This window comes from Trachinotus anak, unplaced genomic scaffold (assembly GCF_046630095.1).
Source record: "Trachinotus anak isolate AG129_WGS33_773 ecotype Australia unplaced genomic scaffold, CSIRO_AGI_Tana_v1 ptg000031l, whole genome shotgun sequence".
In the NCBI taxonomy this organism is placed as follows: domain Eukaryota; kingdom Metazoa; phylum Chordata; class Actinopteri; order Carangiformes; family Carangidae; genus Trachinotus; species Trachinotus anak.
This window is the reverse complement of record NW_027273882.1, coordinates 6,627,645-6,648,714: the sequence shown is the minus strand read 5'-3', so window position 1 is coordinate 6,648,714 and position 21,070 is coordinate 6,627,645. Positions and strand designations below refer to the sequence as shown.

Genomic DNA, 21,070 nt, shown 5'->3' with positions numbered 1-21,070 from the left:
AAATGTCTTCAGTGTGTCCTCACTTTCCACAAAACTGTCCTGACTTTCTAAAATTTACAAACACTTTCCAGACATTTTACAGATCCACACTTTTCAGGAATGTCCCAAGATGTCACGACTTTCCTGAAAGGTCCCTTTCCATGAATGTCGTCACTTTCATATCAGTGTCTTTACATTCAAGGAAAGTCTTCACAAATATCCAAACTTTCCAAAAATGTCTTCATCTTCCAAAATCTTCTCACTTTCTAAAAATCTAAACTCGCTTTTAAAAAATGTCCTAATGTTCCAAATTACCATTACTTTTCCAAAATATCAACAGTTTCTAAAACTTTCATATGTCCTCTCATTCACAAAATGTCCTCACTTTGTAAAACTGTCCAATTAGACCTCAGAAATCAAGACTGTTCCACTGCGTTTTCTATTGTCTTCTACTCTGTTGGTGCAGTCCTGTCAGCCCAGCTCAGGTCTGCAGGTAATAACCAACCAGGCTTCACACCGCTCCACCATTTCCATGGCAACAGCCAGTCAATTATCACCTCATATCGCACCACTTTTTTTCTTGGACAAAGACACGAGCCATTAATGCAGCCTGTAAGGTTAAGAGGTGAGAAAATACAAATGACTCTGAAAGACGTCGGTCATTCTTTTACACCGGTTTGTTTTGGATGAATTGAAAGGCTGAACAGAGGAGTGGACCTTCTGCGTTCCTCCAAATGATCAACAGCTGCATGACTAAATATCTGGTTCTTTGATAAAAACTCAAGGGTACACACGTGTGCGCACAGGGAGAGATGTAAACTACGACTCCCAAAGTGCATTTAGGCAAAAAACATCCAATCGCTGATCTTAAAATTCTGTCACATGAGCCACTACTGACAGGTGGAAACTAAAGATGATGGTGTGTAGAAAACTGAAAACACAAGACAGACAAAAACCCATAGGGTTGTTATGTTGTGCTGGAGAGTCGTGAGTTTCTGTGTTCAGTGATGAGACTGTTTAAAAAAAACCCAAATGGAAAAATTCTGCATATTCATGTGTCTAAGTTTGAGCAAATTTGAATTCTTCATTCAGATTTTCTTCAAACCTGCAAGTGAATCCACTGACTGCATTATATTGTAATGCCCCAAATCCCCAATTTCCTCCCAGTTCACTGCTGTTTAGACTCAACATCAACAGTAAGTTGGGGAGAAATGGGTGCAGTAATGAGTTCAGCTATAACTTTAGAGAAGGGGAGGAATGGGAAATGTGACAGAGAAGTGTCCAAAATCAGGTGTCAGTGTGTTTTTGTTTCCTGACATTGCAGTGCACCACCTTCCTCCGGGAGTTTAGTTTGTGTGCAGAGTCTATTGCGGGTTCTTTGCTTTGACTTCATCCCACAAACAGCTGGTTGAGTCGAGCTTCGCCGTCTCTGCTTCTGATTTCCTCCTGCACAAAGTCTGGGAGTGTTTTCTGCCTAGAAACCGTTTTTTATGGACTGACGGACGGACCGCCTGCCTGTGTGTTTTTCTTTTTCCTTTTTTTATTTCACAACCTCGCTGAACTTGAAAATGAAAATGAACTCACGTCACCCCTGCCTGCTGCCAGATCCTGCTTTTGTCCCAGTTTTTCTCTCTTCTCTCTGAGTCTATGTCTGTGCTGAGTTTACAGTACTGAGCTCACCTCTCTCTCTGCAGACACTTATAACAGCAGTAGCATGTTGAGCTAATTCACTTTGAATAATGAAAATGTTTATCTGGTTCTGCGTGTGAGCTGCAGGGTGAGCCAGGCCGCCGCCGCCACAAGGTGTTCTGGCGAGCAGGTGATCTGAGGTTGGCTGCGTGCAGAGGTTTCTGCTGCCAATCAAACACTGATAGATGAAGCATCAGCATCACAAACGGTGGGAAACAACAGGGAATAAAACAAGCCCTTTGTCTGCCTCTGCCTCAGACAGGATGACGTATCACCACAGCCGACCATCACCTCCACCTTCCGTCCTCCCCCCTCCTCCCCTCCAGTGTTTGTTCATGTCATGATGATGATGGTGGTGGTGGTGGTGCTGGCAGCATGGCTCAACCTCCAGCCTCCTGCAGCAGCGTAAAGGGTTAATATGCAGCCACAACAAAGGAGCCGGTGCCGGGCCGGTGTGCATGAGTGGAGTGTGTGGTGGGGGAGGAAGAGAAGGGTGGTGGGGTGGGGGGGGTACTCTGGCTGCCTTCTAGCCCCGCCCTGGAATTCTTTATTGGAGAGGCTGTTTACAACCTCGACGCATAGGAGTCCCCGGGTTCATCGGCCCAGTGGGGAGGGGGTGAGGAGGAGGATGGGGGGAGGGAGGAGGAGGGGGGGGGGTGTTGGACTCACGAGAGAGCAGAGAGGAAAATGGTACAGGAAGAAGACAATAAGAAAATATGTTGAGGGCCTCCAGAGCTGCAGGGTCTGAGCTTTTGTCTCTCCTCTTTGTTCCCAAATGTGTCTCCTTGATTCTTTATGAGTCTTCATTTCTGTCTTTGTTTTCTTCCTTTAACAGTATTTAACATGCACATGTCTGAGTTGATGCAGACACGTGAAGGGGATTGCAGCCCCAAAAGAAAAAAGAAAAACTCCTCTTTCCTCTGCTGCAGCCGGTTCCACATTCCCTCTATGTAAAGACAAGCAGGAGGAGGACTTGTTTAGTTTCTTTTTCATGTTTTTCTTCCTTCAGACAGAGCTGCAGCCTTGTCTCTTAGTCTGCTGCAGGAATCTGTCTGCAGAGTTGGCACTGAAGCAAACCGGCAGACAAAACAATAATTCACAGTTTTTCATGCATGTTTGCATATTCAAGTCTCATCTAAGTCGGTCAGTTCAGCCTGTGTGTCGTCACTGCTGGCCTGTTCAGCTGGAGCTCATATTGTTTCCGAGCTGCAGCGTCTGTCTGTGTAATGGTCGAACGGCATGCATGTTGTTTATAATCTGCTACTGTAGTTCACACACCCCTCCCACCTCCTCCTCCACACACTTGTGTTTACATCTACATTTTACATGAGTCTCACTTCTGTCTCAACAGTAGAATATAAGCTGTTTACACAGGCAGATAAAGGGGGGAAAAATCATTTCTTGATCAGATACTGAGTGTATAACCTGTCACAAATTCATTCAAAGACAGAAGAAAAACAACAAACATGTTTCTCTATTAATATCTTTCATTATGTCCACGATTAGAAATTAGTTTGATTATGACCATACAAACATTTTTATGACAAATGTGTATTTATTCAGAGCTTTATCTTACATTTTGAGTGATATTCCAACATGATGTAAGCTTTTTAAAATTCAAGTCAAAGTTCAATTTGTAACTTGCAACTATACAAAAACAGAGTTTCTTCAGGACAAGGCACAATATCCCACAAACGCTGCTCCTGCTGTTGTAAATGTGTAATCTTTTATATCTATATATTTTGTATATTATTGTACTGTTAATATTTATCTTCCTAAATATTTGTTATTGCAGTTTCTTGCAGCTTTCCAGTTCTCTGCAGTGCCACTCTGCTGCTGTAACACTGTGAATTTCCCCACTGTGGGACTAATGAAGGCGACCTTATCTTATCTTATCTAAAAACCCAACAGAACATAAACAAAGATTTAAAAAAGAAAAGCATCCACAGGGATTTGTTTGTGATACAGCTTATAAAAACGTGGGTTTCAAGTTGTCAACATGTTTTTTTATTAATATCCTATATTTAGTATTACCACAATAAAAAAGTTGAAATGTATTACAGATGTAAACATCAACATAATTCAGTTTATGTCTATATAAATAAGAGCTCAGCAGGTTCTGTGCGCCTCTAATGCTGCACGTTCAAGCTTTTTGTCCTTTCAAAACAAAACAACAACATTGTGTTTATGAGCCGCCTTAAACAAACCATGACCTCATTTTGCGTATTTATTATTTTATCAGTAATTCATATTTATTTATATATTATTATTATTTTTTAACATTGTTTTTTTTTTTCAACCAGTAGTTTTTGTCGCTACATGCCTCCCGCGCGCGTCCCCGCGGGTCTCGCGCCTGTCTGTTCCCAACCTTTCCCCCAGTTTGCGCGCGCTGCCGGGTTCAGCGGGTTTACTGTGACACCGCTGACTCCCCGGCCACGCCCCCCGACAGCCACGCACCCCGCCCCGGGCCAATGGCGTCGCGGCCACGTAGCGATCACGCACCGCCTCGCCTGTGATTGGCCGCGGCCCGCTACACCTTTGCCTGTGATTGGCTGCGTGTTACCACCCGCCAGACCGCTCTGAGTTTTGTTTCTGTGTTTTTTTCCCTCGGGTTTTTCTCTTTTTTTGGCTCCGCTCAGCTGAAGCCAGTCCGCTGGCAGAGGCGCAGCCCGCTACCGACGGCTCGCAGTCCCGCCGCGGCTCCTGCCTGTATTTTGAACCGAGACTCTTCCTCCTCCCGATGCTCAGCTTCACGGCGGAGCGCTGCCGCCAGGTGAGTCCGCCGCTCGCCCCCTGGACCCGCCGGTGGAGCCGGTGGCGCCGGTGGAGCCGCTGCCCGGCGGCCGCTCCGGTAAAGTTCTCGCGGAGCAGCAGCCGCTGGTCGGAGACAGGTGCTCCGCGGCGGCTGCAGGTGGCACCGGCACCGGCACCGGCACCGGCACCGGCACCGGCACCGGCACCGGCACCGGCGGTACATTTGTCTTATTCTGTCGCCTGGTTTATCTGAGGTCACACTGAACCCAGTGCCTCCTGCGCGCGCGTGTGTGTGTGTGTGTGTGTGTGCGTGTGTGTGTGTGTGTGTGTGTGTGTGCGCGTGTGTGTGCGTGCGTGTGCGTGTGCGTGTCATCACCGCGGTGCATCATAAAGTTTAAACACTGATGGAGACACTTTGTCTTTGTTGTGGCCGCTGCTGCCGCCGGGTTGACTGGTTTCTATTGTTGATGAGTAGAGTCAGATTCTACTTGCTGGTCTTTGTTGTTGCTGTGATGAGTGAGGAGGCTGCTGGTGTTTTTGTTGCTGCTCCACCTGATCTGTTCATGGAGAAACATGAAACTGCAGCTGATGATTTCTCTCTCTGCAGATTAGGATTGCTGTTAACGATTATTTTCATTATCGATTGTTTTGAACGCATTAATTAATCGATTCATGGATTGGAAAGCAGTGAAAATGGCCACAACATTATCTCAAAGCAAGGACTGTCATCATCAAGTAAAATATTCATTCACTATAATGAAAGACATCATCAAATGTTTGATGATGATGATTGATTACTTTGATTATGTTGATTACTTTCCTGTCAATCGATTAATCGAGTGATTTGAGCAGCCCTATCATAGATGATTTCTCTGAGTGAACTAATGAATTGTGAAGTCTGTGAAATGACAACCACAATATGCCAAAGCCCAAGGTGCAGTCTTTAGTTGTGGTAATTAATCCAATCAACAGTCAAACAAAAGAGAAATATCAAATGTAAAATGATATGAACCATAAAAACAGCTGTAAGAAGCAGTGCCTTCATATTGATTATTCTTATTATCATTAATCTGCCAATTAATGGTCTATAAAACGACAGAAAATGTGATAAATGCCTGTCCCAGTTTTCCAGAGCCCTAGTAAATGTTTTCATATTGCACGTTTTTGTCTGAACATCAGTCCAAAACCAAAATAAATTCAGTCAACTATCATATAAAAGTCAGAAAATGAGCAGATATTCACAGTTGAGAAGCTATAACCATGCTGTAAAAATGGTTTAAATGACCAGTCAACCACCAAAATTGTTGCTCGTTGAATATCTGTCAATCAAAATTCAAATGTCGGTCTCAGAATTGATAGATTCTCTGTTTATTGACTGCTCAGTTGATCAGATTCAGGATCAGTTTGCTCCTAAAGGTTGCACCCAAAAACCGCAGCTGAGCACAACAAAGAGACAGCAGAGGAAACACGACAAGACCACATATGAACGTGAGAAAATGTCAACAACCAGAGCCAAACTCACAAAAATGAAGACAGGACAATATGACGAGAGAGTCAGGTTCAATCAATAAATCCTTCCTGAGCTAATTCATGTGTCGCTGGCTGTCAGTAAGAGTCAGGCGCTGAATGATGACACTATTTATCTGAGCAATTAAACACACATTCGTTCCTGTTACAAGTGATTGTGAATATGTGTTTCGCTTTGCATTGTGTGTTGTTGCCCTAATCTCATTATGTGCTGCTGTGTGATGTGTTTGTGTGATGTTTTGCGTGGGAAATTGCAGCACCGGAGCGTCATAGTCTGTGTGTGTGTGTGTGTTTGTGTGTGTGTGTGTTTGTTGCAACAGATTGACTTTGTTTTTTCCAACTATACTTCCTGTGGGGAGCTTCCTCTCTCTCTCTATCTCTCTCTCATGGGGCGAGTCAGTGCATGTTAATGTGGGAGGAGTAGGGGGCGGGGCTTTTTCCATGGGGGGGGGGGGGTGTAATATCTGGCACGCCACCTCCCGTCATCTATTCTGGGTACAGGGGAGGTTCCTCCTCAGCCTGAGCGAAATGATGGGTGCACCCGCTGCAGTGGGGCCCCTCTCTCTCTCTCTCTCTCTCTCTCTCTCTCTCTCTGTATCTATATACCAAGGTCTCTCGCCCCTCGCTTGCTCTCTCCCTCCACCCTTCCTGTACGTGCAGCTGAGCAGTCACCAGATGCCAGGCAACTTAGCCAAGCACCCAGGAGCCCTTTGTGCCCCGATCACCTCCCACCCACATTTGTGTTTTTATTTTCATTTATTACACCATTTGTGTTCTTTTTTTTTTTTTTTTTATATATCTCTGCTGCCTTTGGTGAACAATAACCCGATTTTATTATTATAATTTGATTTTCTTTGTTTTTCTTACATTGTTTTATGGCTCAGGGAGACGGGTGGAAGTGGGAAAACGAATGACATCATTGGTAATTAGATGGGTGGTGTGCACTTCAGTTCCTAAAGAAAAAAGAAAAGGGAAAGAAGAAGAAGAAGAAGAGCTGTGTCTGAAATCACTCCCCTGTTCACTCTTTCACTGCTCCTTTACAGGCGATGGGTCATCTGGGGCAAAGCTCCACCTGCTGGCAGCCAAAAAAAAAAAAGTGGGTTTAGTGGCACTGAGCAACTTAGAAATGAATATAATAAAAGAGCCTCAGCTGCTGTTAGGTGTCATTATTCAGTTTAAGCTCAATGCATTTGATTGGCTGTTTGCAGAATGCCGTTGGTCATTTCTGCATAGTTGGTAGAAGTTAAAATTTGTTTTAAAGAGAAGAGCAGCTGTGCTCTCTGTGAACGAAGTGGTTCAGAGTGTTACCTGGTCAAAAACAGGGTTTCAGGGTCTCTGGCATCTTTCTTAGAGGACGACAAACCGGAAAGAAGCGAGATCCTCTGGACAAGCCAGTAAAACTGGTTTATAGCATATAGTCCCCAAACTGACATGCATGAAATTAAATATGTTGGGATCCCAAATGGATCAATGGAACTATACAGTGGAAACATTCAGTGGAATTTGACAGTAAATATAGTGTAATATGAAGTAAATAAGGAGCGATTTCAGACACAGCTGTAAACTCATGGTTGTCTTTGTCAGGACGTTACAGTAAATGTCACCAGCAGCAGTGGACAGTTGAGTAAACGTTTTGCGTCTGTGCTGCAGCTTTAAAGAGTTCGCTGTCAAGTCAGACACATTTCATTTTCTGGACACAAAAGAATAAAAAAAATTTTTTAAAACTGTCACTGAGAATAATATTAAGACATTTTCATTACAGAAGTAACAGTCCCTCACCTGGGAGCCCAGTTCATGTTTAATGCTGCTGTGAAAAGGTGAGGACAGTTGTTCATCATGTGAACTGTCAAATCCAATTGAATTTTAATTTTTACAGTAGATTTAAAGCTTATAGAGCAGCACTAGAGACCTCAGCAGAAACACATGTGGGATCCCAGCTGATATTTAAAGTTACTGTGAAAAACCACCATCTTGATGGCTGATGAATCAAAACACACAGAGGAATTTAAAAAAGAACTCAGAAATTCTTTGAAGAATTAAAAAAATATGTATATATATAGAGTAGGACATTTTCATGTTGGACAGAATCATGAGGCAACTCACACAGCTTCTGGGATCCCAACTTCTATTTCTAAGCTGCTGTGAAAGAGATAGAAGCACTTGTTCAGTTTGTTTGTCAGGTTGTTGTGTCAAAATGTGCAAATACAGTGAACGTCCTTCATGATCGTTGTGTCAGTGGCGAGCTGGCGTATGGACTATTTCAGCATACAGATCTTTGAAACATTTTAAAACCATCATACATTTCTGACCCCACCTCTGTAATCAAATAAACCCTGCAACCTGACCCCTCTTAAACTGAGATCATGGAGTCAACATGGCGAAAACCCTGTTTCCTTTCTCTGAGCAACCACAGCAGATGAATTTATGTATTTTACCAAACTGAACGTTTACGGCTTTTTTTATTTTTGGAAACTTCTCCCCACCCTAAAACCTGCTGTGCTGTGGGGGCAAGATTGTGCCAAAATGTCCTCTCCTTGTGATTCTAGAGAATATTGAGAATATTGCTGTAGTCGTGTCTGATCTGCAGACTGAACTGAAAAACATGGAAAATAATGTGGCTAAACTTTGGTTTTGATGATTGTACTGATCTTGATTTCAGTTCTGCTCACTGATTTCTGTTTGTTTTGAATTCTCATTCTGATAATTACTACAATATAATTGAAATAGATTGTTACTCAAGATTTCCATGAGTTCGGTGGAAGCAAAATGGTGCCAAAATGTCCTTTTCTTGTGGTTGTAAAGAATAATAATGAACGCTGTTGTAGCTGTGTTTGATCCAGCAAAGACTGTACCTAAAAAAATAACTTGACAAAAGGTGGACAATTTTATTGATTTCATTGATTGATTTGGTTCTGATTTTTGTCATATTTGAGTGATTAAAAAAAGATTTAAATCATTTTAAGCATCCTTTGCCCTCCCGATCTGCCTCAGGTTGACCGTATGGACAGCCAGTCAGCAGCAACCATGGAGCTGAAGCCGTGTGTTGAGTACCATGACCTGGAGGCCGCCGAGGCGCTCGTCAGCATGAGCTTCTGGGGTCAAAGGTCACACAAACCCCGCCCATTGACCCCCACTTCCGACTCCTGTGACTCCATCCAGCTCCACCCAGAGGGAGGGGACACACCCAAAGACCTGATTGCTCTGTCCTCACTGGTAAGAAGAGGCCGAGACGTTTGATAAATCTACAATAGGGTTAAAAACAGGAAAAGGAAAGAATACATGTGGCTGTTGAACATAAAATAAACCCTCTCACATTAAAACATCTTCAGTAGCTGAATATGTATTCATGATATTTTGTCGTTATCTCCTTCAGTGTATGACTCCACCTCACAGTCCGAGCTTCGCAGAAGCCTCCACCACCGCTGTCCTCACCACCACCTCCGCTATGAGCCCCGCCTCCACACCAGTCTTTCCCCGCCTGGGCCTCAGTGTTGGCTCCACCCTCCTTAGTGACTCCCCCTCCGGCCTCCCCCTACCGTCCCCCTCCTCCTCCCCCTTCACGTCAGACACCTCAGCACTTCCGCCTCAGACAGAGTCGTCCTGTGTGGCTCCGCCTGGCAGAGCCATGGCCACCAGTGTCATCCGCCACACTGCCGACAGCCTCAGCATTCCTCCTCCTCCACCTCTGCTTTCCTCCCCCCACCCAACAGAGACCTCAGCGCCGCCTCAGCCGGGGCCTCCAGAGACGCTTACAGAGGAGAAGGACGGACCTCCTCAGTCTCTCGATAGCCCACCCTCGCCTCCCTCCTTGACGTCTTCTCCTCACTGCTCCCAAGTGTCTTCCTCCCCAGTCTCCCCCTCTCCTGTCCTCTGCCAAGTGTTCCCAGTGAGCGGCCGGACGGGGATGATCTCCGCCTTTGTCCAGGCTCCGGTTCAGGTGCAGACTCAGGGGGGGCCCAAGCCCATCCTGCCCCAGTCTTCTTCCAGCTTTGCCCAGCCTCTGCTGGTGGGCTCTGCTGTGCCGCAGGGGACCGTGATGTTCGTGGTCCCCCAGCCACCTGTTTCCCAGCCCCCGCAGGGCCCGCAGACTGTCATGACCCTGGGCAACACCAAGCTGCTCCCCCTGGCTCCGGCTCCAGTTTACATGCCGTCAGGAGCGAGCAGCGGCGCCTCGCAGGCCGACTTCTCCCGCAGACGAAATTATGTCTGCAACTTCCCCGGCTGCAAGAAGACGTATTTCAAGAGCTCACACCTGAAGGCTCACCTGCGCACACACACAGGTAGGAGGAGGAGGAGCTCCCCGCTCTGCCATCCAAGATCACTCTGGATCGCAGGAATGTTCTGTCTGAAACCATGTGCCTCCAGATCTGCTGGATTTTATTGATGTTGTTGTTGTTTCTTCATGGGTTGAGTGTTATTCCCTTCCTTCCGAGCTGAATTAACCATTTATTAAGACTAACAAACTACAGGCTAATGGCTCTGAGTCTGTTTTCAGTTTATTTAACTCCAAAATACTGTGGATACATCAGTATTTGCTCTAAAAACCCAGTAAAGTTCAGCTGAGGCTGATGAGTCATTAATTTAGTTGAGGGTACTGCCAAAAGATGCACCTGACCACTTGGCTTCTGTTTGCATGACACATTTTTGATTGAAGAGCTGATGATTCTTACTTAAGAAGAAAATTTACTAAGTATCTAAATCACAAAAACCCATAGCATCAAGGTAACATTATTATCTCTTATTATTTTGTGATAGCGTGGTTTTGTTGGTGAAGAATCACCCTGTGTGTTAACAGTCCATCCTCCTTTCTTCCTCTGCAGGTGAAAAGCCGTTCAGCTGTCACTGGGAGGGCTGCGACAAAAAGTTTGCCCGCTCTGATGAGCTTTCCCGCCACCGCCGAACACACACCGGTGAGAAGAAGTTTGTCTGCAACGTGTGTGACCGGCGCTTCATGCGCAGCGACCACTTGACCAAACATGCCCGAAGGCACATGACCACCAAGAGGTCATCCTCGTGGCCCACCGAAACTGGAGATCTCAATAAAGTGGCCCTTACCAAGGGCCAAAACAGAGGCCCCGCGCTTCCTGTTGGTGTGCTCGTTCCCACGGCCAACTAACAGACTCTGTCAGGAGCCCACAGGGCTAACTCAGGACCCCGGGAGGGGCAGGGGGAGCGACCGGACATTTAAGGGTTAAACTGACTGGTTGTTTCAGTCAGCTCCACCAGCCACATCAGGACGATCTTTTTTACTCTCTAATCACATTTGGCTGGTGAACACGGTGAAGACAGCTACTGCGCCCTGGCTGTGTTTATGTGAAGGCCTCAGAACAGGGTCGTTAAAACATGGTAAACTCTGATTATCTGAAAACCGGTTAAGGTGACTGTCTTAAGTCTCATGTTGAATTGGTTACCTTGCCATGGAACCTGAACCAGTTATCTGTTTCCTCAGTACTTGATTTGTTTTTCAAGCTAATCACCTGTTGCACTAGCTCTGGCCAGACCGGTTATTTCTGTCATTCACGAGTCGAACAGTCTGCAGACACACCAGCACCCCGTTTAGGCTGAACTATTCTTTACACTCCAGTAGGTTTGGAACTAACAATGAATCTGATGCTATTTATTCTGTTGTTTTCTCTATAAAGGGCCAGAAAATAGAGAAAAATTTCTGATAATATTTACCACAGACCAATGTGACGTCTTAAAATGTCTTGTTTTGTCAGAACAACAGTCCAAAAATCCAAAGATGCTCAGTTTACTCTCATGTGGCAAAGAGAGCATCATATCCTCACATTTTGGAAGCTAAAAACAGCAAACCTTTGGCATTTTTGCTTAAGAAATGACACTGACTTGATTATCAGAATAGTTACTAATTAATTCTCTGTTGATTGACTCGGCATTTAATCAACCAATCGTTGCAGCTATACACTCCAGAAAACCAAATTCTACAACACTTCAGTTATTGGACTATGATGCTTTCCACCATTGATACGAGCACAGCTTTTGCTAAACTGGACACTTATTGTCCTGTTATGAACCAAGCTAACAAAAACTAGCAAAAACCTTTTTATCTCCTTAGTAACTTAATGAATGAATGAACGATCTTGAAAAGAAAACGTCGGAGGGGAGTAAACGGTCGTTCTGACTGAAAAGCAGATACAAGTTCACGGCTGGCTAGCGCGTTAAAGGTTAGCTCACTGGTCAACTACATCCAGACACTTTGAGGTGAGACAGGACGTTCAGGTGTGTTCATGCTGCAGTCACTCAAATGATGAAGATTAACATCTGAAATATTCTGAGTGTTGCTGTAATGCAGTTAAAATCAAGATATTCTGAGTTAAATTCATGTCGACGTAGCCGGAGCAGCCAGCAGAGGACAGAGCAAGTTTCCCGCCCCGCTCAGGACATTTCATTCCCACCAACCATAAACCCACAAGGAGGAAGATGAGGAGGAGGAGGACACGAAGGCGACAGGCTGCTATTCATCCACGGACAGAAACCAACAAAAACCTGACATTGCACTGGATTTTTTTAATCTTGCTTGTTTTTGTACTCTCTCTCCGTGTATAATCATGTTTACTTCATGTGTATATGTCAAGTTTAGCAAAATGTATGCACTCTTTTTATTTTTTGCCAAAGCCTCTGTATTGTGCTTCTATTGTTAGCCTACTTCTGTTTATTTGTTTGTTACTGTAAATATTGTAAATATATTGATATCTATATGAATGTTATGTGTATTCCAATCTGCATTTATTGACAGTACGAGTTATTGATATTTTAAAAATGTCAGTGGACAGTATTCCTCACTGTGATACTACCTACTATCTTTGCTTTACACAATATTATTATTATTTAATAAACATTTGTTGAGGAAAAAAATGCTGTTTTTGATAGCTTGATTTGGCCCATAGTGTAGCCAGTAAGAAAATACCTCATGTTATTAAATGTTATTCTTAATAATAACGGCTTTTATCGGAATAATCCCATTTCTGAACATTTGCCTGTAAGCGATGGTGAAGAATATGGCTTTTATAATAAAACATTTACCATGAAAGTATGTGTTGGTTTCTTTGTCCTTTTTCACTGTTCTACATTTTGTCAAGTCACATTTTGTTTTATATTTTAGTGCATTTTAACATTGCTAACATGAAAAATTAGCATCTTTGCTAGGCTAATTCTGGCTGATTTGATTTCTCAGTTGATCATAAAAAACTATGCTGTCTACTTAACACACACATGGAACTTCTCAACTGATTTGGGACAAAGCAAAAGGCAAATTTCACAGAATACTAAACCGTTCCTTTAAAGGAGAGAACGCTGTTCGTGGTAAGACCAAACTAGTACACATATATATCACACATATCCATTTTGTTTAGGCTACAACCAGCATTTCTAGGTTTTAAAAAGTAGCCCAAATAATTATAACTCACCCAAATTTATTTCAACCTGTAAAAAGTAGTTCAACTGGGCAGAACTGACCCAGAAACACTGACTTCTACTTCAGTCTGTATGTTGATTCTCTCCAGTGATTTCTCGTGAGGCTGGGTTTTTTCATGAACTCCAGAGACAATAAACCAACACAAACTGCACATGTTTTGGACTCGTTTTGTGGAGTCTTTCAGTCTGTTTCTGCAGTTGTATGCAAAGGGGATTAACATGTGACGAACAGCTCACATGGCTTGGGGCCTTTTACATGTGTGTCCAGTGGCACATTTCAAACAGCTATTTATTGACATTACTTACATTTAAAATAGTTTATTTTCATTTAATTACCTGAACAAACACTTATAATTAGGTTACCAGTGATTTAAATGTGAGTAACACATTTTTACTAGATTTCTAATGTGTCCCAGTCACAACTTTCCAGACTGGCCCCTGAAAAGTCTGACAAGGTTTAAGTTTTTACGTGTTTATGATTTTCACTGGACTCAAACGGAGAGGTGAAGTTTGACCGTGAGAAAACCAAAAGTTCTTTAAAAACTCGTCGTTTTCCGTGTTGTTTGCGCTCAGCAGCTGTGGATTCAGGTCAGAAATGTACGATGACCGTCAAACAGAAGGCGGTTGACGCTGCTGTGTCTACGGGAACCGGGTTGACTCAGTTCTCCAGGCCTCTTTATGTAAACGCGCACGTCGGCCCGTGTTCAAGCTTCTGCTCGGCGACAGCGAGCCCGTTACGTGTCGTGTTACACAACCGGAGCCGCGGCCGCTCTCTCCCGCACCACCCGGTAACAGCGCTCAGCCAATCCCGAGCCGGCGCTGAGGAGGTGTGACCAATAGCAGAGCTCGACGTTGTGCCGGGAACGTGGGAGGGGCGCGTCATTGGCTGGTGAGGTCCCCGCCCACTTACCTTACTGACCGACATTCAGCAGCGGCCAAAGAAAACGAATAAAAATAAAATAAGGGAAAAAGCCAGTGGAGGCGAAGTTACCAGGGAAACAGCATCATGTGGCGGAGAGCGGTACTGCAGGTTCACAGGATGCACAATACAAGACTAAATTAATGTTAATTCAATTGTATTACTAGAATTAATATATATTTATTGATATATTAATATACCGAGCCGTATATTCATTTTGGGGACGAATAAAGGCTTTTCTTATGTTTGTTGCAATAATGTTTTGTTCGTGGGATCCATGAAGTAGTTTAAAAGACACTCCCAGGGGTGGCTTTTCTGCATTAAGTACTTTTGCTGCATTAACATGTTAAAAAGACCTTAATCATTATTATCAATATGTGTGGTGGCGCAAAAAGAATATTTTCCTCTGTAAAGCAGCAGTGGTGGAAGAAGTAGGCTACTCAGTTCGTTTACTTAAAAAGTAAACTGTAAAAATACTCTGACGGGTGTTTTGTATCAATAATGTCAATTATTGAAGACTCTTTTAGTGCTCCTGAATGTGCCTCTGTTTGTGATCACCGCCTCAGTTTACATTTGTTTTACTGCCAGTACAATTCACAAGGAGCCTGTTGATAATGCATTAACCTCATAAATTAAGATGAATTTATTCGTTTTACTCTTAATTCATGAGGTTAGTACATTATCAACAGGCTGCTTCTGGATGTATTTGTTTTAGTTATATGATAGCAGGCTATAACAATGACGGATCTTGTTTCGCTGTGATAACATTAACTCTTCCCGGTCGCTAGGTGGCGACACCGACTGTTCGCCTGTATTTATAGGAGCTAACGCAGCCAATCAGAGCGTTTATAGGAGCTAACGCAGCCAATCAGAGCGCTCCTCTTCGGAAACAGCTGATAAGTCGCCTTCGCTTAGAGGGAAAAACTAAGTAAAACTTTTGTTTCGGGGCCTGAAACCAGAACAAATAAAAGGTAGAACCGACTCAGACACACACACTAATCCACAAGAACCCGGTCTGTCAACGTGGTCGTCGTGTGGAAGTCACGGATTAGAAACCGGCAGATTACCGGGACGTGTCCCTTTGTTGTCTGATATTCTAACTGATTTTAGGCTAAAACCCGTTGACACTGCCTCGGTTTTCACACCCGATCGTCCTGAACACAGAGGGATGGAAAAGGATGAGAAATGATGTTCGGCGCTAAACTGATGTGACAGTAAACAAGGAAAAGCGCGGCGGCGGGAAACAGACACTACTACACACACACACACACACACACACACACACACACACACACACACACACACACACACACACACACACACACACACAGAGCACTGTACTGACATATTAAACACAAGCAGATCGGTGCCAGACACGTTAAATAATGGATAAGAACAAAAACACAGACTTCATGTTTATCCGGTTCAGACTGTGGGAAATAAACAGGGAGGTAAAACCGGATTATTAGACATTCAGACCGCTTTGTGTTTACATGACAGTTTAACTCATGTGCAGCGATTTCAATGCAGATTAAACAAGTTTTCTCTCTCTCTCTATGAGTTAATATCTTTTTAAGGAAATCAGATTAACTTCAGGCGATTCTAACGTTAGTTTTAATCCCGTGACCTGCTGTAAAACGACAGCTCGGCGGGTTTCAGTGTAAAGTGTGTCCTCTTTGACCCTCCATGTTTCGTAAGCGCTAACTTTAACAGTTTTGTAACAGCGGCTCAAACAACCGTTTGAATTTCCCGCAGTGCTGCGGGTGTGACGTCAGCGCAGCTCGCAGCCTGATTGGCTCCGTCGCAGCGTCGGTTTAAAGAGCCAGCACGAGCCGCGTCTCCATTGGCCGGCTGCGTTCTAGCGCCAAGATTTCAATAAAAAGGCGAGTAGACAACAGAGTCCGCTTCAGTCTCTGCTCCTCCTCGGTGTCTGCTGTCCGCCGGCTTTAGATTCACTCTTTCCGCCTTTTACTTCTACTTTCTTAACTTATTCTTTTATTTATCTTGGGCCAAAATGCTTTCTGCTCGCTCTCCTCTTTCCGTCAGGGATGGAAACAAACTCAGCCTCCAGACCAGCAACATGTCGCTGGACAAAGAAAATACGGTGAGAAAAAAACTCTAAAACTCAAGTTTGTATCTTGAATCTGTCGTTTTATCTGAAATCTATTTGTCTTTTATCTCTGCTTTACCTTAAAGTTCACGGTTTACGGTGTTGTTAAGGTACAACCTGTGGCGGCCATTTTCTGAGCCGGTCAGCCTGACTGACTCACAGTTACCGTGTATTTCAGTTTGCTGATGTGATCAAATCAAACGTATCGACAGGTGTTGACACTGGAGTCCGGTCGCTTGAATGGTTTCTGGTCGTTTCTCTTTCAGCCTCCGAGTCTCAACAACACCCGCATCCTGGCGTCCAAAACCGCGCGGAAAATCTTCGCGGACGATGCCGCGGTAAGTGACTGAAAATCAGCCGAGACTCCGGATCGAAAACCGATCGATCAGATACATCATCTATATTCATATTTAAGGCAGTGACCGGAAGTTTGTCTTGTTAATTGTGCTCATGTGGCGCCTAAAATGTTGGTTCTGGCGCCAACGTGGACAGTCAGCTGTTACTGTTGTGACTCGGCTTCACCTCTACAGGTTTGATTTACCAGAGATTATAAGTCATGTCAATGTTTTTATGAACCGTCTAAACGAAAGTCTCTGAGCTGAGCAGTGATTCTTCTCACAGATGTGTGCAGGCTTTCAGTCCCATGCAAACTTATTGATATGAACTCTGGAAAGTGCTGATCAATAAAGGTTGATCTTAGATGAGATGGTGATGATCAGTCTAAATGTTGTAATTTTCATACAAGAGAAAACGAACATGTAGTAGAGGACATGAAGCATTTATCTGGGATTTTTGTAAGTTTTTGTGATGATATAAAACCAGGAAAAGCATCAAGTCCTCACAACTGACTCACTCAGACCAGAGGAGGTCTGATATTGTAGCTGTAGTTCAGTGTCTCAGCTCTAATTTAAACTCCTCTGATAAAGACACATTAGAGTCAAACCTTCATCCGGCCAGTTATAAAATGTGTATGATGAGTGTTTGAGGTTGACGTTGTCATTTGTGTTTCAGCCTAAAGCCGTGAAGAAGAGCAGCAGCGAGGAGGAGCCGCTGCTGAAGGAAAACCCTCGCCGCTTCGTCATCTTGCCCATCCAGTACCACGACATCTGGCAGATGTACAAGAAGGCCGAGGCCTCTTTCTGGACCGCGGAGGAGGTAAGTGTGACCACCTCTGCCCTCACAAGCGCTGCAGTACTGAGGAGTGAGGCGTTACCGTGACCGTGGTGTGGTCGTCCTCATGTGACCTTAGCGTCCTCTGTTTGTTCAGGTGGACCTGTCCAAGGACCTGCAGCACTGGGAGTCTCTGAAGGACGAGGAGCGCTACTTCATCTCTCACGTGTTGGCGTTCTTCGCCGCCAGCGACGGCATCGTCAACGAGAACCTGGTGAGGACGACCTGCCTTGAGTGTGAAAGGTCCTGACAGCAGGACCGTCGGTATTGATCTGTTACTGGTTTGGGATCAGTTCTGACTCCTCAGACCGTCTGAACAGCTGTCAGACGTTACCACGTCTCCTGCTGCTTTGTGACGGTGGTTTCATCTGGTTTTTAAACATCAACCAGCCTGTGTCCTCATCTTGTTGTTTTACTCTCTGACCACCAGGTGGAGCGCTTCACACAGGAAGTTCAGGTGACGGAGGCCAGGTGTTTCTATGGTTTCCAGATCGCCATGGAGAACATCCACTCAGAGATGTACAGCCTCCTCATAGACACCTACATCAAGGATCCCAAAGAGAGGTGAGCCGACCCTGCCACTCTTACTGGTCTTACTCTGCCGGTCTTGTGCAGAGCTCTACTGGTCTTGCTGGTTATAAAATCGTCTCTACTGGTTTCTGATGTCTGACGGTGCCTTCACTGACCCTCAGAGAATACCTGTTCAATGCCATCGAGACCCTGCCGTGTGTGAAGAAGAAGGCCGACTGGGCCATCAACTGGATCGGCAACAAGAGCGCCACCTACGGTAAACCTGCTGCCCGTGACCCCGCGTCAGGTTTCTGCTCCTGATCCATCAGGTTTGGTATTGATCCTCTGTATCTGTTCTTCGCCCTCCAGGTGAGCGGGTGGTGGCCTTCGCCGCAGTAGAGGGAATCTTCTTCTCTGGTTCCTTCGCTTCCATCTTCTGGCTGAAGAAGAGAGGCCTGATGCCCGGCCTGACCTTCTCCAACGAGCTTATCAGCAGAGACGAGGTAACCACCCCCACACTGATGTTACACTTCATCTGGTTTTAAATCAATACTGATCAGCTGCTGCATTGATCAGTTGATCAACAGATCTGCAGTTATCAGCCTGTTCGTATAAACCAGTGTCGTGGTCTAACTGTGCTGCTTTTCAGGGTCTGCACTGTGACTTCGCCTGTCTGATGTTCAAACACCTGGTCAACAAGCCGTCCAAAGAGACCGTCACCAAGATCATCAAGAACGCCGTGGAGATCGAACAGGTCAGCTGACAGCGACGCAGACGGATCAATGTGAAGATCCTGAACGCCCCCGTCTGGTTGGTCTTCAGGCCGTGGATGCTTTAACTCACTTTGTTGAACTGCTCTTTGTGTCTTTGTGTTCAGGAGTTTCTGACTGAGGCTCTGCCCGTCAAGCTGATCGGGATGAACTGTGAGCTGATGAAGCAGTACATCGAGTTTGTGGCCGACAGACTGATGCTGGAGCTCGGCTTCTCTAAGGTAACCGCACCACTCAGCCACGGCTCCTGGTACGAGCAGGTGATAACGGGACTGGCTGTCAGTGCTGGAGCTCTGTAGTATTCCCGCTCAGCTGTTTTCAACACGCTGCCCTGGAAATGTTTCTCATGTACATTGAATTAGTCCCAGAAACGGCTGCAGGCTGCTCAGCTGCTTCCACCCGGCACAGTCGGGTTCAACATGTGATGATGATTCATCGTCTGCTTGAACCAAAAAATTCAGCCCTTTTAGAAAGTGAATTACAGATCAGTTAAAGTCAGTTTTGAAATCTTCAAAGTGTTGCTTTCTCTGTGCTGGTCCTCAGGCAGACTGTTGATAAGACATGGTGAAGCCTTAAATCTCACTCTGTGACACTTGCTGCCACTCACACAGGCAGAGTCACCGGACCTCCTGGAAATTCAATTTGAAATGAAAGTTTCACAGTTGCTGGTGCTGGTAAAGCTTTAGTTTAGTCATTTATTCTCCTGTCAGCACAAAGTTTTATAATCTGAGGTCCATGGTGTTCATTTTAGTGAAATGTAACTTTAACTCTTCCTAGTTTAGGTCACTTCTACTCACATAATTAGACCAAGTTTAACCTCAGCAGCGGGCTCCTGACTGGTCTGTGCCATGTAGGGTTTGTAGACGAGGACCAGGTCTGTGATGATGAGAGGCGCAGGGGTACGGACCTCAGCCGGTGATGGGGGCTGAGTGCTGCTGCAGACTCTGATCAGAGGACGAGTGGTTCGCTGACGGACGGCAGCAGCACGAGACAGACGCCACACTGAACGGACCTCAGCTAAAGTCCTGCAGTACTCCAGTCCAGGTCTGACTGTACTGTAGTACAACTGATGTAGTAATACTACGGTACATCTCATTTACTGCCAGACCTGACCGCAATCCCAAATTTACAGCTACATGTCAAACACTAAAGATCAATAAGTCAGAAAGAATCAGTGTGTAAATCACACCTGCTGATAACAGCCTGAGCAGTCATCAGATGTTTTATAGACCAAACAAGAAGATCAATAATTAGATCAACAGATGATGAAATGACTCAATAGTTGCAGCTTTAATTCTCAGGACACGAATGGACCCAAACCTCAACAGCCTTTGTCCTGAAAATCAAACCAGAGCTTCAATCTCACGAGAAACTTTACCCATCATGCTTCAGGATAGAAAATCGTTTTAACGTGTTTCCGGCGTTGAGTGGCGTCGACCAGAGAATAACCTGACCTCCGCTCTGTCATGTGTCTGCAGATCTACCGGGTAGAGAACCCCTTCGACTTCATGGAGAACATCTCTCTGGAGGGAAAGACCAACTTCTTTGAGAAGCGAGTGGGCGAGTATCAGAGGATGGGCGTCATGTCTGGCCCCACAGACAACACCTTCAGGCTAGATGCTGACTTCTGAGGACAGAGGTGCAGCGACCCACTGTCCTTCATTTCAGCCAGAGAAAGTGAAGGACATGGCTCCACGCTGTGGGAGAACAGTGCGGTTGAACTCTGATTAAACATGAGCCTGTCACCCTGGCACCGTCTAGAAGGTAAAGAGATGGACTGTCACTGTTGTACAGAACATTTTCTTAAATATTCTGCACAGCAGAATTGTGATGAATTAAAACTTCATCTTATCTTTTTATTAACCATCGGAGCACTGAAGCTGTTTTCCATTTTTGTAAATTCAACATTTGTTTTACCTGCATTTTGTAAGAAAATGTAAACTCCAGATTTGTATATTAGTACTTTTAGATCAGTTTTGTAGATTACTTTTTGTGAAATATGTACAGTTTTTAATGCTGATGTTTGGTGCATAATTAAATTTATATATATACATATAATCTGAAACTTGATCAGTTTCCCTTGCCTTTCTTTTAAAGCTTTTATTTACAAAAGCAGGTGATTGAGTCTTATTTTTAGTGAACTTTTTTTTTAAGGGGATTTAAAGTGCTACTTGGCCACTTTGTATTAGTTGCAGCCCACTGCTGGTA

General features: G+C 44.6%; 2 protein-coding genes and 1 non-coding gene across 7 annotated transcripts; all 3 read left to right on the top strand.

Annotated features, from left to right (window-relative positions):
- The first annotated feature begins 4,247 nt into the window (after positions 1 to 4,247).
- klf11a (Kruppel like factor 11a) lies at positions 4,248 to 13,000 on the top strand. Of its 3 annotated transcripts, XM_071467447.1 has the most exons (5): positions 4,301 to 4,441; positions 7,712 to 7,766; positions 8,941 to 9,162; positions 9,323 to 10,229; positions 10,770 to 13,000. In XM_071467447.1, the coding sequence occupies exons 3-5, from the start codon at positions 8,950 to 8,952 to the stop codon at positions 11,063 to 11,065; spliced, it is 1,416 nt and encodes a 471-aa protein (XP_071323548.1). In that variant the 5' UTR covers positions 4,301 to 4,441; positions 7,712 to 7,766; positions 8,941 to 8,949; the 3' UTR covers positions 11,066 to 13,000. The 3 variants fall into 3 exon arrangements, with proteins under 3 accessions (XP_071323549.1, XP_071323547.1, XP_071323548.1); XM_071467448.1 differs by lacking the exon at positions 7,712 to 7,766 and having other exon boundaries at positions 4,248 to 4,579; XM_071467446.1 differs by lacking the exon at positions 7,712 to 7,766 and having other exon boundaries at positions 4,278 to 4,441.
- A 1,317-nt stretch (positions 13,001 to 14,317) lies between these two features.
- Positions 14,318 to 20,932, top strand: LOC139612169 (ribonucleoside-diphosphate reductase subunit M2). 3 transcript variants are annotated; one of them, XM_071467453.1, is made up of 11 exons: positions 14,318 to 14,413; positions 16,349 to 16,406; positions 16,679 to 16,750; positions 17,424 to 17,567; positions 17,680 to 17,796; positions 18,013 to 18,146; positions 18,275 to 18,369; positions 18,462 to 18,595; positions 18,742 to 18,846; positions 18,970 to 19,083; positions 20,341 to 20,932. In XM_071467453.1, the coding sequence occupies exons 2-11, from the start codon at positions 16,383 to 16,385 to the stop codon at positions 20,491 to 20,493; spliced, it is 1,092 nt and encodes a 363-aa protein (XP_071323554.1). In that variant the 5' UTR covers positions 14,318 to 14,413; positions 16,349 to 16,382; the 3' UTR covers positions 20,494 to 20,932. The 3 variants fall into 3 exon arrangements, with proteins under 3 accessions (XP_071323554.1, XP_071323553.1, XP_071323551.1); XM_071467452.1 differs by lacking the exon at positions 14,318 to 14,413 and adding an exon at positions 15,255 to 15,273; XM_071467450.1 differs by lacking the exon at positions 14,318 to 14,413 and having other exon boundaries at positions 16,195 to 16,406.
- Positions 19,738 to 19,873, top strand: LOC139612520 (small nucleolar RNA SNORD94). Its single transcript, XR_011686572.1, has one exon. It is a non-coding gene; the product is annotated as a small nucleolar RNA SNORD94 (small nucleolar RNA).
- Positions 20,933 to 21,070: the final 138 nt, after the last annotated feature.

Excerpts from the sequence above, each read along its gene's own strand:
- klf11a (XM_071467448.1), top strand. The coding sequence starts at position 4,409 with ATGCTCAGCTTCACGGCGGAGCGCTGCCGCCAGGTGAGTCCGCCGCTC. Across the intron at positions 4,580-8,940 it reads GTGCTCCGCGGCGGCTGCAG|GTTGACCGTATGGACAGCCA; the intron begins GTGGCACCGGCA and ends GATCTGCCTCAG. Across the intron at positions 10,230-10,769 it reads TCACCTGCGCACACACACAG|GTGAAAAGCCGTTCAGCTGT; the intron begins GTAGGAGGAGGA and ends CTTCCTCTGCAG.
- LOC139612169 (XM_071467450.1), top strand. The coding sequence starts at position 16,317 with ATGCTTTCTGCTCGCTCTCCTCTTTCCGTCAGGGATGGAAACAAACTC. Across the intron at positions 18,596-18,741 it reads AGCTTATCAGCAGAGACGAG|GGTCTGCACTGTGACTTCGC; the intron begins GTAACCACCCCC and ends GCTGCTTTTCAG. Across the intron at positions 18,847-18,969 it reads ACGCCGTGGAGATCGAACAG|GAGTTTCTGACTGAGGCTCT; the intron begins GTCAGCTGACAG and ends CTTTGTGTTCAG.